Source organism: Xyrauchen texanus, chromosome 37 (genome assembly GCF_025860055.1).
Source record: "Xyrauchen texanus isolate HMW12.3.18 chromosome 37, RBS_HiC_50CHRs, whole genome shotgun sequence".
NCBI lineage: Eukaryota > Metazoa > Chordata > Actinopteri > Cypriniformes > Catostomidae > Xyrauchen > Xyrauchen texanus.
Genome location: NC_068312.1, coordinates 30,561,920 through 30,577,138, shown reverse-complemented (window position 1 = coordinate 30,577,138; position 15,219 = coordinate 30,561,920). Strand labels below are relative to the sequence as shown.

At 36.6% G+C, this 15,219-nt stretch overlaps 2 protein-coding genes across 3 annotated transcripts; both read left to right on the top strand.

Moving 5' to 3' along the window:
• On the top strand, nucleotides 1-8,717 carry paox1 (polyamine oxidase (exo-N4-amino) 1). 2 transcript variants are annotated; one of them, XM_052108720.1, is made up of 8 exons: nucleotides 1-216; nucleotides 425-611; nucleotides 3,762-4,188; nucleotides 4,588-4,847; nucleotides 6,959-7,208; nucleotides 7,343-7,455; nucleotides 7,611-7,768; nucleotides 7,961-8,717. In XM_052108720.1, exons 2-8 carry the CDS (start codon nucleotides 461-463, stop codon nucleotides 8,120-8,122), a joined length of 1,521 nt encoding a protein of 506 aa, XP_051964680.1. In that variant the 5' UTR covers nucleotides 1-216; nucleotides 425-460; the 3' UTR covers nucleotides 8,123-8,717. The 2 variants fall into 2 exon arrangements, with proteins under 2 accessions (XP_051964680.1, XP_051964679.1); XM_052108719.1 differs by having other exon boundaries at nucleotides 2-216; nucleotides 455-611; nucleotides 7,961-8,716.
• A 1,497-nt stretch (nucleotides 8,718-10,214) lies between these two features.
• Nucleotides 10,215-11,490, top strand: LOC127630880 (39S ribosomal protein L55, mitochondrial-like). Its single transcript, XM_052108726.1, has 3 exons — nucleotides 10,215-10,398; nucleotides 10,880-11,081; nucleotides 11,222-11,490. The coding sequence occupies exons 1-3, from the start codon at nucleotides 10,349-10,351 to the stop codon at nucleotides 11,372-11,374; spliced, it is 405 nt and encodes a 134-aa protein (XP_051964686.1). The 5' UTR covers nucleotides 10,215-10,348; the 3' UTR covers nucleotides 11,375-11,490.
• The last annotated feature ends 3,729 nt before the right edge of the window (nucleotides 11,491-15,219 follow it).

Below are 15,219 nucleotides of genomic sequence, written 5' to 3'. Positions count from 1 at the left end.
TCGTTCCGTTCTGTGTCATTAGATGAACTGAGATTTTAAGTGTTCACGATATGGTCCGTGTGTGTTTTATTTAGCTATCCAGACCTCTGGTCTGAGAACAAATCACAGTCTCTTCCTCGACGTAAAAAACTCATGACAGTAAAACAGGAAGTGGAACTGAGCTATGTATGCAGCTATTGCTTAAGGAGGGAAGCAGGCATTTAACGCTGTTACAACGTAAGTAAAACCTTCTATTACTGCTGTAGCTCTTTTCTAACTTTAACTTCATATACAACAATAATCATTGTTATATTTGGGTTCAACGCTAAATTGATTCAACCAGAGCTAAAAACACATAATGGAAGGGACATGTATTTTATAAAAGTTGTTTTGGGTGGAATGTCAGGAATTGTTTGATATCATAATAATGCATCTTAATTTTTAGGATAATGTAATTACTTCTCCACAACTATAGACAGTCATGACGGACAGAGATCCATCTATTGTGGTGGTTGGTGCTGGTGTGGCAGGACTTGCTGCAGCCAAGAAGCTGAAAGAATGTGGATTTAACAACGTTACTGTGCTGGAAGCCTCCGAGAAGGTCGGAGGACGAGTAGCTACTGCAGCTATTGGTGAATATTTTGTACCTACTGTAGCCTACTGTATATTAGATTACTTATTTGAATGTGACTAAGCATGTACAAACGGATAATAAGATTTAAAGGTAAAAAATATCATACAAAAAATCTATAGCATTAATAATAAATTGGGTATTATATTCAGTTAGTATGGGATTATTACAAGCAATATTTATGCTATTATACAACCCCATTATGAAAAGTTGGGACAGTATGGAAAATTCAAACATAAAGGAGTGATTTGCAAATGTTATTCACCCTGTGCTATTTTGAAAGCACTACAACAATGCATTACTTAAAAATGTACCTTGTGAACATAATACATTTTATTATTAATAATATTTTTTAAATATACCTTCATTTCAAATCAGATGTTTGCAACATGCTCCAAAAGAGTTGGAACATCTGTGTGAACATCTGAGTGTTTACCACTGTGAAACATCACCATTATTACACTTAATAAGCATTTAGGCACTGAAGACACAAGTTTCTTAAATTCAGCAAGCAGACTTTTTCCACATTCATCAATTATTCAGGTCTTTAGCTGGGAAATTGTACGTGGCATTTGTTGCTGTATTGCACGCTTTCTAATGCGCAAACCATTCTCAGTTGGAGACCAAAAAAATAAGGATTGGAAATCAGGACTGCAGGCAGGCCAATCTAGCACACACACTCTCTGTTTACACAGCCATGCACTTGTAATCCGGGCAATATGTGGTTTGATGTTGTCCTGCTGGAAAATGCACGGACATCCCTGGAAAAGACGGCATCTGGATGGTAGCATAAAATTGCTCCAAAATTTGCACCTATCTTTCTGCATTAATGTTGCCCTCACAAATGTGCAAGTTACCAATGCCATGGGCAGTGACACACCCCCATACCATGACAGACACTGGCTTTTGGACCTGTCGCTGATAACAACCTGGATAGTCTTTTTCCTCTTTAGCCCAGAGAACAATTGTTTTTTTTCCTAAACTATTTGAAATGTGGACTCGTTAGACCACAAAACATGACTCCACTGTTCTACTTTCCATCTCAGATGAGACTAAGGCAAGAAAGGTCAGCTGTGCTTCTGAACAGTGTTGATGTATGGCTTCTGCTTTGCATAGTAAAGCCTTAAAGGAATAATTCATCCAAAAAGTACAAAAGTACAATTCTCTCATGATTTACTCACCCTTCTGGCATCCCATATATATATATATATATATATATATATATATATATATATATATATGGGATGCCAGATATATATCATATATATATATAGGGATGCCAGAAAGTCATATATATATATATGACTTTCTATATATATGACTATATATACATATATATATGACTTTCTTCTGCAGAACACAAATTAATAATTTTAGAAGAATATCTCAGCTCTGTAGGTCCTTTACAATGGAAGTGAATGGGTGCCCAAAATGTTAAGCTCCAAAATCCACATAAAGGTGGTTAACACATTAAGTATTCCATATGACTCCAGTGATTAAATCCATGTGCTCAGACACGATATGATAGGTGCGTGTGAGAAACAGATCATAACCAAAAAACTGTTTTATGATAAAAAAATAATTTTCATCATAAATTCTGCTCTCTGCCCAGTAGGGGGTGATATGTATTAAAATGAACAATCAACAAAAACAGAAGAAAAAGAATGTGAATGTTAAAGTGGAGATTGACTGAGCAGGGAGGAGAATTTATAGTAAAAAAAAATAAAGGACTTAAATATTAATCTGTTTATCACCCACACCTATCATATCACTTCAGACGATATGGCTTTAACCATCAGAGTTGAAGTTTTAAAATTTTGGCACCCATTTACTTGCCTACAGAGCTGAGAAATTCTTCTTAAAATCGTTGTTTGTGTTCAGCAGATGAAAGAAGATCATACACATCTGGAATGGCATGAGGGTGAGTAAATGATGAGATAATTTTTATTTTTTGGTGAACTATCCCTTTAACTTGCATCTGTGGATGCAGCGGTGAATGGTGGTATCTGACAAAGGTTTACCAAAGAATTCCCGAGCCAATGTCATGATATCTATTAGATATGAGTGATAGTTTTTAAGACAGTGGTTCTGAGGGATCGGAGATCACACACATTTAGACGTGGTTTTATGCACCGAGATTTGACCGGGTTCTTTGAATCTTTTAAATATATTGTGCATTGTAGAGGGTGAAATGCCCCAAATCCTTCCAATTTGTCTTTGGGGAACACTGTTCTCAGATCGCTGGATTATTTGGTGAGTTATCTGTTGGCAAATTGGTGAGCCTCAACCCAACCTTGCTGTTGAAGGTCAAGGGTTTTTTGTCCGAGGTTCCTTTTATACTTTAACACGATTGCCTCACCAGTTTAACATCACCTATTTATTTCAACTTGTCAGGTAGTTATTAGTCCTAAATTGCCTCTGTCTCAATTTTTTTTTAAGCATGTTGCAATCCTCTGAAATTAGTGTATATTAAAAAAATAAAAATAAAAATGATTTAATTCACAAGGTAAAACATGTGTTGTTGTAGTGCTTTCAATACAACACAGGGTGAATAGAATTTACAAATCACTCCTTTTTGTTTTGATTAGCACTTTCCATACTGTCCCAACTTTTTCAGAATTGGGGTTGTAATTATTTTAGCTCATTTATTATGTTAAATAAATAAATACGATTTAATTTTTTTTTAACTGATAATACGGTTTAAAGGTTAAAAATGAAAAGTTAATAATTTTTTTATATATTAGTAATAATAATGTTTTATATTTCAATAACAATTATTAATAAATTTTTATACATTTTTTATTGTTTTATTATATTTCTTTATAACTATTAATAATAAATTAGTTAGTATTTAACATATTAGTAATGTTATTATAATTATTTCCATTCTTTAAATAAATAATACATATAAAATTCATGTTAAAGAAATGGAAAAAACATTTTGTTAGAGGAAATGGTGTTGTATCTATGGACACACTTTCTCTTCTATTATATTGTCCAAAATACTTTTGGCTACATCAGTAGATTGTATCACATGATCTTAAATCCATCAGAGGTTATGCAGTGAGTGCCTTTCAGAAGTGTTTGTATTCTATGCTGTATTTATGTCCATCTATACATTTATTATATTCATCTTCTTTTTATGTCAAAGGAAAAGCAAGTGTTGATACTGGGGCACAGTTTATCCATGGGGCAACAGAAAAAAACCCACTCTACTGTCTATTAAAGAAGTCTGGCCTCCTAAGCCAGGTTGCTGATATGGGATCAGAAGCATTTTACAGTAACAAGGGGCAAAAAGTGGATGAAAAATTCGCCAGAAGTGCATATGATGATGGTGAGGGCATACTTCGACACCGTGGCATCAACACGAGGAGGAGTTTGGGGGAACACTTTGCAGAAAAAACCCAGGCTGTGATTGACAGCCTGCAAGACAGTGAAGAGAAGAAGAGAAAGCAGAGTGTTTTTGCTTTGGTCGGGAAAGACATGCTGATAGATGTTGGAGCTTCAAACCTCCATAGCATCTCTCTTGACTCCTGGCAGTATTATGTCGACATGGGGGACACTCTCAGTGTTGCAGGGTATGTTGGGTTGAGACAGATCTTCTCATAATTAAAGCCAAAGTGTGTCATGTTTTCAATGTTAAAATACTTCTATCCCAGCTAAATATTTAGCTATAAGTAAACCATTTGTAGGTTGATTTCCCAGAAAGTGTAAACACTGTGGCTGTGTGGTGCAATCAAAACATTGCTCTGTTTGTTTGAACATCCCGGCCAGCCCTGCACAGCAATATTGACTCAGCCAATGTCATGAGTTTGGGGCGGGACTATCTGTTGACCAATCATAGCAGATGGAGAGAGTGTTTAGGGAGTCTATTTGAAAACAATCATTACTTTTTCAATTGCATTTTGTTATGCTTGTGGCACAGATATTACATATATCAGTGTTTTATGTAGGATTCACTTTTCTGCGTATCTCAGGTTAATGTTTCAACTGGTGAATATGCTACTGGAGGACTTCCCTAAAGATCGTGTGCTGCTCAAAAGAGAAGTTAGTAAGATCAGATGGGATGGAGCCTTCTCTGCAGGAAAAGACATGCAGCCCGTTCCTCATGATGAACCTCTCACTGCTCAAACTGAATCCATTTCTGAAGGGACAGTCCGGCAGTTTCCTGTTTGTGTTGTCTGTGAGAATGGAGAAGAGATTCTAGCTGATCATGTAATAGTCACTGTTTCACTGGGTACGTGTTTTCATAAGAATTTAATTTGCATTTACATTTTGCATTTCTTCATTTAACAGATGCTTCTATCCAAAGTGCCACACAAATGAGCAATACACCTTAAGGGATTCATTCAAATGGCACAGCAACATAAAGGTGCGTACACAAGGTGCGTACACACTGCCAGCGACATCGCGCGCGACAGCGACTCCATACCATTCATTTTCAATGAGAGTACAGCGACTTCCGGCGACACGAGCTGTCGCGACCGTTGGCGCTAGATGTGGGCGTGTCCAGCGATGTGACAAAGTTGAGACAATTCAACTTTATTCAAATGAAGAGCGACTAACGGAAGCGACAGCAAATAGGAGAGAAGACGGGAGAGCTCACGTGATCCTTCTCTCTCAATTTCAATTTCAAATTTGCTTTATTAGCATGACTGTGTAACACAATGTTGCCAAAGCATCAACATATTATATATAACTAATAAAACAAACAAACAAACAAAACATATATGTATAAATCATGTCACATGTAGCATTGTAAATAGATGGATAAATAAATACATTGGGTCACTCTAGAGAATTAGCTGTCTCTGGCGTTGTGAATAGCTAGCACATATTTAGCCGCTAGTGCAGCTTTATTATCATCTTCTCCGAGTAAGAAGGACATTTTTTCAGTGTCACTCAGTTCATAGAATGATGGGATCAAGGCTTCAAATTTGGGCTGAAACGTTTCTCTTATATTGTTATATTTACAGCAAAAGAGCAGAAAGTGTTCCTCATCCTCTATGTGCTGTAGATCACAATGTCTACAGATCCTCTGCTCTCTCGCTGTCCATGTTTGTCTACGTCTTCCTCTCTCTATCTCTAGGTCATGGTCACTTAATCTGTATTTGGAGAGGATTTGTCTTTCTTTAAAATGTTTAATAAATAGATAATTGGCCAATTTAGTGGTTCTATTGAGGGTCGAGTAACATTGGAGTTTATTCTCTCTCTATTCTTATTTACTCTCTCTCTCAGCTCCTGCAGTAACGGAAAGATGGATGAAAGGCTAATTCTTGCTGTTAGAAGTTTTCCAGTGCTCTATGATATGTCTCTTCCCACGTACAAGGACATTTTTAAGAAAAATACTGCGTGGAAAGGTGTATCTGAGATCGCGGGGTTTTATGGACCCAGACAGCATTTGCATTTTCGCCGCAGATAAACAGACGCTATGGCAAACAGCACGCTTTGTTTCTCATTCATCTTTGATATAAAGCATTTTATGTACTGATTCCGTTTATATTTAGTCTTTTCCCTCCAAAATGTTTGTTTTTAGTGGCAAGAAAAGAGATTCGCTGTCAACAGCAATGGAATGACATCCGTGAATGTCATTTATAAACGTTACTAGGCAACCAGTAGTGGGAACGCCCACTAGCGACTTCACCGCCAGCCACTAGCTACCTGCAGCGACAAAGTCGCTGGCAGTGTGTACGCACCTTAAGAAGTACTGCAGTAAAGATCCAAAATTGCTCAGAAACATACTGACTACAACAGAAATGAAAGTATTGCATGTAGAATTGAGTTTTGCAAGTACAAACTCTGAGGCTTATGTCTAATATTTGGCCTAAGGAGAGTGACATTTTTCATCTGTAGAACAACGGAGCAGCATATGGCACCAGTGCCTCATTTTGTTTTGTTTTATTCCAATGATCATGCTTTTTGAAAAGAAGTTGCTATTGTTATGACTATATTTTTGTTCTTGTCATTTTTGGTAAATGGTCTGCACTTATATAGCGCCTTTTTAAGCTTAGCAGTATTCAAAGCGCTTTGCACTGCGTCTCATTCACCCATTCACACACACGCTCACACACCAATGACGGCAGAGCTGCCATGCAAGGCGCTAGCCTGCCATTGGGAGCAACTTGGGGTTCAGTGTCTTGCCCAAGGACACTTCGGCCTGTGGAGTCGTGTGGGCCGGGAATCGAACCACTGCGATTAGTGGCCGACCCACTCTACCACCTGAGCCACACCCGCCCCATTTATGTTCTGTCAACCAGAATGCTATTGGTTTGTTTAAATATTTAACTGGCGATTAGATACATTTTGCCATTGCATACTTAGATTTTTTCATTTGTAATTTTTTTGCAGGCTGTCTAAAGACACAAGCATCCAGCCTCTTCATCCCCAGTCTCCCAGCTGAGAAGATGGATGTTATTGACAAGCTATGCTTTGGCAATATTGCCAAAGTCTTTCTGGAGTATGAAGAGGCATTCTGGGAGAATGATGTTGGTACATTCAGCCTCATTTATGAAGATGACTCTCCTGCCTCAGTGACCACCAACAAAACTCAGTGGCTCAGGAACATGCAGTATTTTACTGTCATGAGACCCAAAGAAAGGTTTATGTTGTATTAACTTATAAAATATTCAGTTATAAATATCTGTTTCGATGCACACAGTACATCCATATGATAAAAGAAGAACATAATTTAACAAAACTGTATTTTAGGATTTATTAATTTAACTTATCTAGGTTTGACAATACCTTGATTGGTTGGTGTCCCGGAGACATAGCTGACCTGATTGAAACCATGGCAGAGGAGGAAGTCTCAATTGCCATTACTGGACATCTCAGAATGTTCTTTGGTAAATAATTTAAATTAGTACATTCCATTCAAGAATCCTCTATTCAAATATTTCCTCATTAACAATTGTGTGTACTTTATAGTTGCCATGGATGTTCCTGAAAAGGCATTATTTAAAGGAATCATGTAAAGTTTAACATTCCCTTTGCTTCCCAGGTAATCCAAACATTCCTCCACCGAAGTCCATACTCTGCACTAAATGGCGCAGTAACAGGCTCACGCGTGGATCCTACACTTTCTTGCCAGTTGGTGTAGACGGGCAAGTGATGGATACATTGGCACAACCGCTAAAAGGAGTTCAGCGTCCTGATGAAGTAAGAGCCATTTTAAATACCATGAAGTTACTGATAGATAAATATGTTTCAAAAGTTAATTTAAATGTTTCAAAACTCACAAAGTTGGAGAGGGATTACATAATTTCTTATCAAAGTGTAGGGGTTTGTTTTGATATAGGAATGTGTGTCCAGACAATCATATGATTATTATTTTTGCTGTATATATTTCAGGATCTTCAGGTCATGTTTGCAGGGGAGGCAACAATGAAGACTCTCTATGGCACAGTGCATGGAGCTCTGCTGTCAGGACACAGAGAGGCAGACAGACTGGCAGCATATTATAAGAAGTCAATGCTTCCCATTGTCACTGCCTCAATGGACAATCCAGTTTGACAATTAAAGTCACATTGTGTTGTAACTAGGGCTGTCGATTTAACAAGTTAATTCAGTGCGATTAATTTGACTAAAAATAACATGTTAAAAAAATTAACGCCATTAATCGCAATGCCCCCGGACCGTAATATGGAAGATTCCTGATAAATGCAAGTTTGTAGTACCACCTGTTTACCCCAGAGGGCAGTAAGTGGAACTTCAGCTGTGTTTCAATGCACAGATTATACAGTGAAGAAAACAACCATCCAGCATACAACACAAACATGTGTTACTTTCTTGCATTCAAAACACTTGATGAAGCGCAAATCGGAACTAAGGAATCTCAAGATGTGTTTAAAAATTGAGTATTAAACTATATTTTACTTGACACAGTGACCTAAAAATGTTATGTTTATGAAGCAACACATCCAAGACGCTACACAAGCATCTCTGACGCAGGAGTTCATTGACGGGTCCTTAAACAAGCCCTCATAATAAATCTCCAACTGATTGACAAATTCACTTGTTAAATGGATTGCTGTGAACTGTATGCCAATGATTGATCAATAATATGGTAGTAAACAATACATTGTTTTATCAATGATTAACTCTTCTGCCACAAGAATGTAATGGATTTTAATTATCTGAATATTTTTTATATATATATATATATATATATATATATATATATATATATATATTTTAAATATTTAAAGATAACTATATCATTATTTCATAATTATATTTTGAATTATATTTATATGAGGGGCTTTCTCAGCAAATATTTGTATATGCGATTAAATGCGATTAATTAATCGGGACACCATGTAATTAATTAGATTTAAAATGTTTAGCGATTGACAGCCCCAGTTGTAACATTTCAGATTAAAAGATTAGAAATTTCACACTTTGAATTATATATATTATTTGTAAATTTACACAAATCAATGGATAACAGCCTTTTTTTTTTTCTTGACTATCATAAATTATTTTAGGTTTATATATATATATACAGTATATACACTTGAAGTCAGAAGTTTACATACACTTAGGTTGAAGTCATTAAATCTAAATGACTATAGTTTTGGAAAGTCGTTTTTTCCCTCCAAATATAACGATGGTCATTATGGCCAAAGAGTTACATTTTTGTTTCATCAGACCAAAGGAAATTTCTCCAAAAAGTAAGATATTTGTCACCATGTACACTTACAAACTGTACTCTGGCTTTTTTTATGGTGGTTTTGGAGCAGTGGCTTCTTCCTTGCTGAGCAGCCTTTCAGGTTATGTCAATATAGGACTTGTTTTACGTACACACAGTATATATAGGCTATATATTTCTCTCTCTGTTTGAAATAACATTTTGTTTTAGGCACTTGTGAAAAATGTTGTATAGTGAGGATGTCTTCATAAATAATGCCATTAATAGTTTTCACTTATCTACTAACATCATACAAAGTCCAGTAAACATAAAAAGATAAATCAATATGTGGTGTGACAGCCTTCAAAACAGCAGCAATTCTCTAGGTACACCTGGATGCAAATTTCCTTGGTTGTTGGAAGATAGGATGTTCCAAGCTTCTTGGGGAATTCACAGCAGTGCTTATATTTATTTAGGTTGTCTCAATTGCTTCTGTCTCTTTATGTTATCCCAGACTGACTCAATGTTGAGATCCAGGCTCTGTGGGGGCCATGCCATCTGTTGTAGTGCTCCTTGTTCTTTTTCTTTTCAATTCTATTTGCAAAGGGAATGTTGAATGTTGGCCAGAATTCTAAAGGTCCGAAAAGCACATATTGGCAGCATAAGATATGAAGATATGGAATTAAACACTGGAGTGAAATTGATTACTTTTACATTGCCTTTATTTGCTTTTTTGACTTTCAGAGTTCTGGCCACCATTCACTTGCATTGTATGTACCTACAGAGCCGAGATAAAATAATAATAATAACAATCTTTCAAAAATCTTCATTTGTGTTCTTCAGAAGAAACAAAGTCATACACATCTAGGATGTCATGAGGGTGAGTAAAAGATGAGAGATTTTTCATTTTTGGGTGAACTATCCCTTTAATAAATTGCGGAACTATTCGAAGCTGAAACGCAAGTTTCCAGACGGGCACTTTATTTCAACGCACCTCCATGCTGTTTGTTGATGGTGACCTTCTTCATTCTGTAACATAATTCGTACTATTATTATCACACACATATGTTGATAGTTGTTTGATTGTAGTTTCCAGCGTTGCAGATGTTATGATCATGGCTTTAAACGCAATTGGCCAGCCTTGCAAGGACTTGTTTAGGTAAGTAGTGAACTGATATCAGCTTAATAAATGACACTTTTGACTATAGAGCGAGCTGACAGTTCTTTTTTTTCTCTCAACTAAGATATGTGGTGGTTGTCCTTGCCCTTTTGCTTTTAAAAAATATTGTATAAAGTACCACGTTTAAAATGTCGTTTGACCCCTTGAACACGCAGATGCCCCAAATTAGAATGCGATGCATTTTTCTAGCTCAAAGAATGCTTTTGGTTACTTAAATAGTTTTCTCATTACAAATGCAATAATTACAAAAAAAATTATTTGTAATGTGTATTAATTGTCTCCAAAATCTCTACTAATGCAATGACACAGTTCATCTGATTTAACTCTGAATAATCTCAAATGGGTCAGATTCTGCATTGTTGCATTATTGTTGTATTACACTCACTGCAGCTAGTTGAAGCATCCTCATTGATGCTGAACATTGTTCTGATTGTGAGTTTCCTTTTATTATTTTGCACAGGTGTCTTCAGGCAGTTGTCACCCACAGGTGCTTGCAAGCAACATCCAAATTTCACTCTACAGTCTCTCAGTCAAACTCCAACAGGACTTGTGTGGTCTGCTTTGGGAGGCAGAAATATGAGAGGATGTATCCAGTTCTGCTCGTTAGACCAGACGGCTCTACCATCAACATCAGATATAAAGAGCCTAGAAGAATAATGATGGTTAGTGGATTTCATGCTACTTTTCCTTAAGTCTGTTTACATGTATTACAGAGAAACTATGCCTGATCACATTATAGTTTGATTTGCTTGGTTGGGAGATTTGGGTGGATAGTCTGTGACAGTTTCTGCTCTTTTGCCAGATGCCTGTGGATATCACCACCCTCTCTGAAGAGGAGAGGAAAATCAGGATGCGGAAAAGAGAACCAAAGAGGGGAGCTGTCAAACAGAAATTGGAGGAGTTTGAGGATGATTTCAAAGTGGATGATTACAGCAAATTCTGGAAAAAGAAATGAATGGACTGAAATCTTGTAGTTGATTACTCTTTACAAAGTATACATTGTCTCACATGTACAATTTTTTTTATGTCACCTTTTTATTAAAAAGTCTTGTTTTATGTTTAAAGTCTTTGACTCTCTCTTTTTTTTTTAAAGGGATAATTCACCACAAAATTAAAAATCTCTCTTTTACTCACCCTCATACCATCCCAGATGTGTGACTTTATTCTGCAGAACACAAAGATTTTTAGAAGAACATCTCAGCTCTGTTGGTCCTTACGATGAAAGTGATTGGTGACTAAAACTTTTAAACTCAAAAAAGCACATAAATAATAATCCATATAGTCCATACAACTCCAGTAGTTAAATCCATGTCTTCTGTAGTGATCTAATTAAATTTAGGTAAGAACAGACCAAATTGTAACTCCTTTTTCACTGTACACCTTGACATCATCAGTCTCCTTGGCGATCATGATTTCGAGCTCCATTACACTTCCTTGTGATTGACACATTTGTAGAGTGCTAGATGGCACTAAGAAATTTGATTGAGCTCAAAATAAAGATTGCAAAGGAGATTGCTGATATCAAGATTTACAGTGGAAAAAATAGTTATATTCTGGTCTGTTTTCACACCAAACTGATTAGTTCACTTCAGAAGACACAGATTAAAACACTGGAGTTGTTCTTTAATGCTGCCTTTGTGTGCTTTTTGGAGCTTCAAAGTTTTAGTCACCATTAGTCCATCCTGTACATATTCACAAAGTTTTAGTCACCATTAGTCCATCCTGTACATATTCACAAGGAAGCATCTTGATTTTCAGAGACTTCCCATTATTAGAACTATTAGAACCAGGAAAGGTGAATAACTACAGTAAATCACTGCAAAGTCCTAAAATGATTTCTTTCATAATAGCACATTTTGTGATTTAGTAAAATAAAGATACTAATATATATATCTAATATTAGATTAAATATATCTTAGACAAATAACTACTATCCTTAAAGCTGCATTTTGGTGTGAGGGCAGGGCTCATTGATTAAGATTGATCATAGTTTACCTTTAGTTAGGAGAGTGTTTTCACAGTATGTCTTTGTTGTACTGTGTTAACAGATTGGTGCCTCTTTGATGTCCATTAATGTAGAAAGTGGTCTGTTCATTGGATTAGCAGGAACAGGGGCTGCAGGTGGACTCTCAGTCAGACTTGAGTGGAATGTACTTAGGACAAATCAGTCCTCATACTGCAAGATTTGAGTGTTACCACAGAAATGACTAATTTCACTTGTGAGGATGACCATGTTTACATGCACATGAAAATTCAGATTAATGTGGACTACAGTCCTATTCTGTTTGCATGTCAATGAGTTATCCCAATTTCAATAAGCCAATATTCCAAAACAATATTCTTGTACGTTGTTGTCAAGGACAAGAATGAGTTGATTAAATGAATGACTAAAAATTAACTGAAATAATGGCAAGATTGAGGATCTCTAGTATTTCCACACAAAAATTGCATGAAAATAACGAGTATGCCATAGTATATTCTGCCATAGTATATAGCCATTAAGTAGAGTAAGGAACAGAGAAGATAAAAAGTTCTGCATAGTTTTATCTTTTAAGCCCAGACATGCACTCGATGAATTATGCACAATTTTTCTGAAGTGTACACAGACTGATGGGACCATTCTGCGATTGCTTAAAGATTTGCTGCTATACTTTCTATTATGTGTTAGTAAAACTGAATAAAGGCTGACTAAAATTATTAATTGATTATTTTACCATACTTCAGTGCGGTGGTAATTCAGTATTCAATGTAACACTCTATATCAGGAGTCTGGTTTAAAAGTAAAATAAAATATTTGGGAAAGTGATTTTAAAAGCTTATTTTAATGTTGGCAACAAAGTGGACCCATTTACTTGTTGTGTTCTCAGAACATTATTAACCTGTTTACATGCTCATGGGTCATGATGTGGGTCTTGTCAATGTTTGGCACCCCATTAAGCACACCACTGAATAAAACAGGCTGCATGACACTGATAAATGATTACTGCCAGCGTAACATTCACATACTGTTGAGGGACTTCAGCATTATACAAATAACACAAAGAATAAATATACTGTATTCCTCACTTTTACTCGCTTGTCCCCTCCATGCACTATTGAGCACTACGTTGTTGTTTGCTTGCTTTTTTGCGGAGAGAAAACGCATGCACACGCATGCATGGTTGCCCAATTGCATAAATAAAGTATATCATAAGGCATTTCCAATTTGTGCAAGTATAAATCTCTGATTTGGGTGTTGCAAATATTATCTGGCAACCCAGATGGCAGAGGCCACCTCTTTGGCACCCTCCCAGCCAGTGGTGCCCTAGGAGACTGCCTAGTTCGCCTATGCCTAGAAACGGCCCTGCTGTACACTATACAGCAGTGGTTGTGAACTGGTTTTGCTTCAGGATCACAATTTAACATCGCACATCAAGTAATGACCCAGTGTCAAAATTGTACAAAAGTAAACAAAAATGTATTTGAAATCAACTGACCATGAAATGCATATATGGCCAATAATGCAAATGGTTAACGTGATATAAGCTGAAAAGAATAGCATGTAATTTACCAGCTTAACACAAGAAATAAACACTAAGCTAAATATTGTACAGTGCAGTGTCTGTTTTGGCCATTTTACCAAGTGGCAGGTAAATTTGTGCCAAAATGCCATAGAGTCAGATACACAGCTTTTTACGTCAACAACAAAAGGTATGGGAAGTGTTTTCTCCTCCTTTTTAAAAGCTGAAAGGCCTGTTAAGTTTGCTATCCTTACTATGTATGATTATTTGGATATTTCGCTTTTTTTGCTGTCCGCAACCCTAATAGAACAGAGCTGTGACCCATTTTTAGGTCATAACACACAGTAGAGAAGCATTGCTTTACAGTACAGTCACAATGCAATAAGGTTAATCAACAAGGAAATAGAGCCATTCAGCAAATTGCTGATCATAACCATTAGCTGTGTTCTTTGCAGTCAGACATTTTTTCAGGGGGCCTGTTTATCCAAGTGTCCCTTGGATGGGACCTGTATCTGTCCACTGCCATGCTGCTAGCTGTCACCACACTCTATACTATAGCTGGTAATACAATAATGTATTATATTGATAATTGCGGTAACTTATCTAAATGTGATTCTAAAGAAATGCTTGCTGGCTTGTTTTCATGTAGGTGGGCTGACAGCAGTTATCTACACTGATGCCTTACAGACTGTAATCATGGTAATAGGGGCATTTGTCCTCATGTTCATAGTTATAGATCTCTTGTTTATAATAAGTTATTCTTTAGATTGAGAGAAGTTATCATTTACTCACCCTAATGTTGTTTCAAGCCCACATAAAATGATGGTAGACAGAATATTAGCCTTAATCTCCATTCATTGATTTATCTATTTGTATTTTTTGCCATACAATGAAAAAGTATGGTAAGACTGAACATTCTGCCTTCTCCTTTAGTGCAATAAAGACAATTTTGGAACAATATTAGGGTGAGTAAATGATGACAGAAATTTACATTTGGGGTAAACTAAACTTTTAAGTGTGCTATTTGACTTAAAATTTATTTCACCCTGGCAGCATTTGACAAAGTTGGAAGGTACGAGGGTTTGCCGGTTCAGTATGAGAAAGCTGTACATGCTCTCACGGTTCCTAACACCACGTGTCACCTTCCTCGGGCCGATGGCTTTCATATCTTTAGAGATCCGCTGACAGGAGACCTTCCCTGGCCTGGCCTTATCTTTAGTCTCACGGTTATGGCCACATGGGTGCACAGACCAGGTGAAATACAAGATGATGCCTTGTGAATTTAGATTAGATTGGAGTA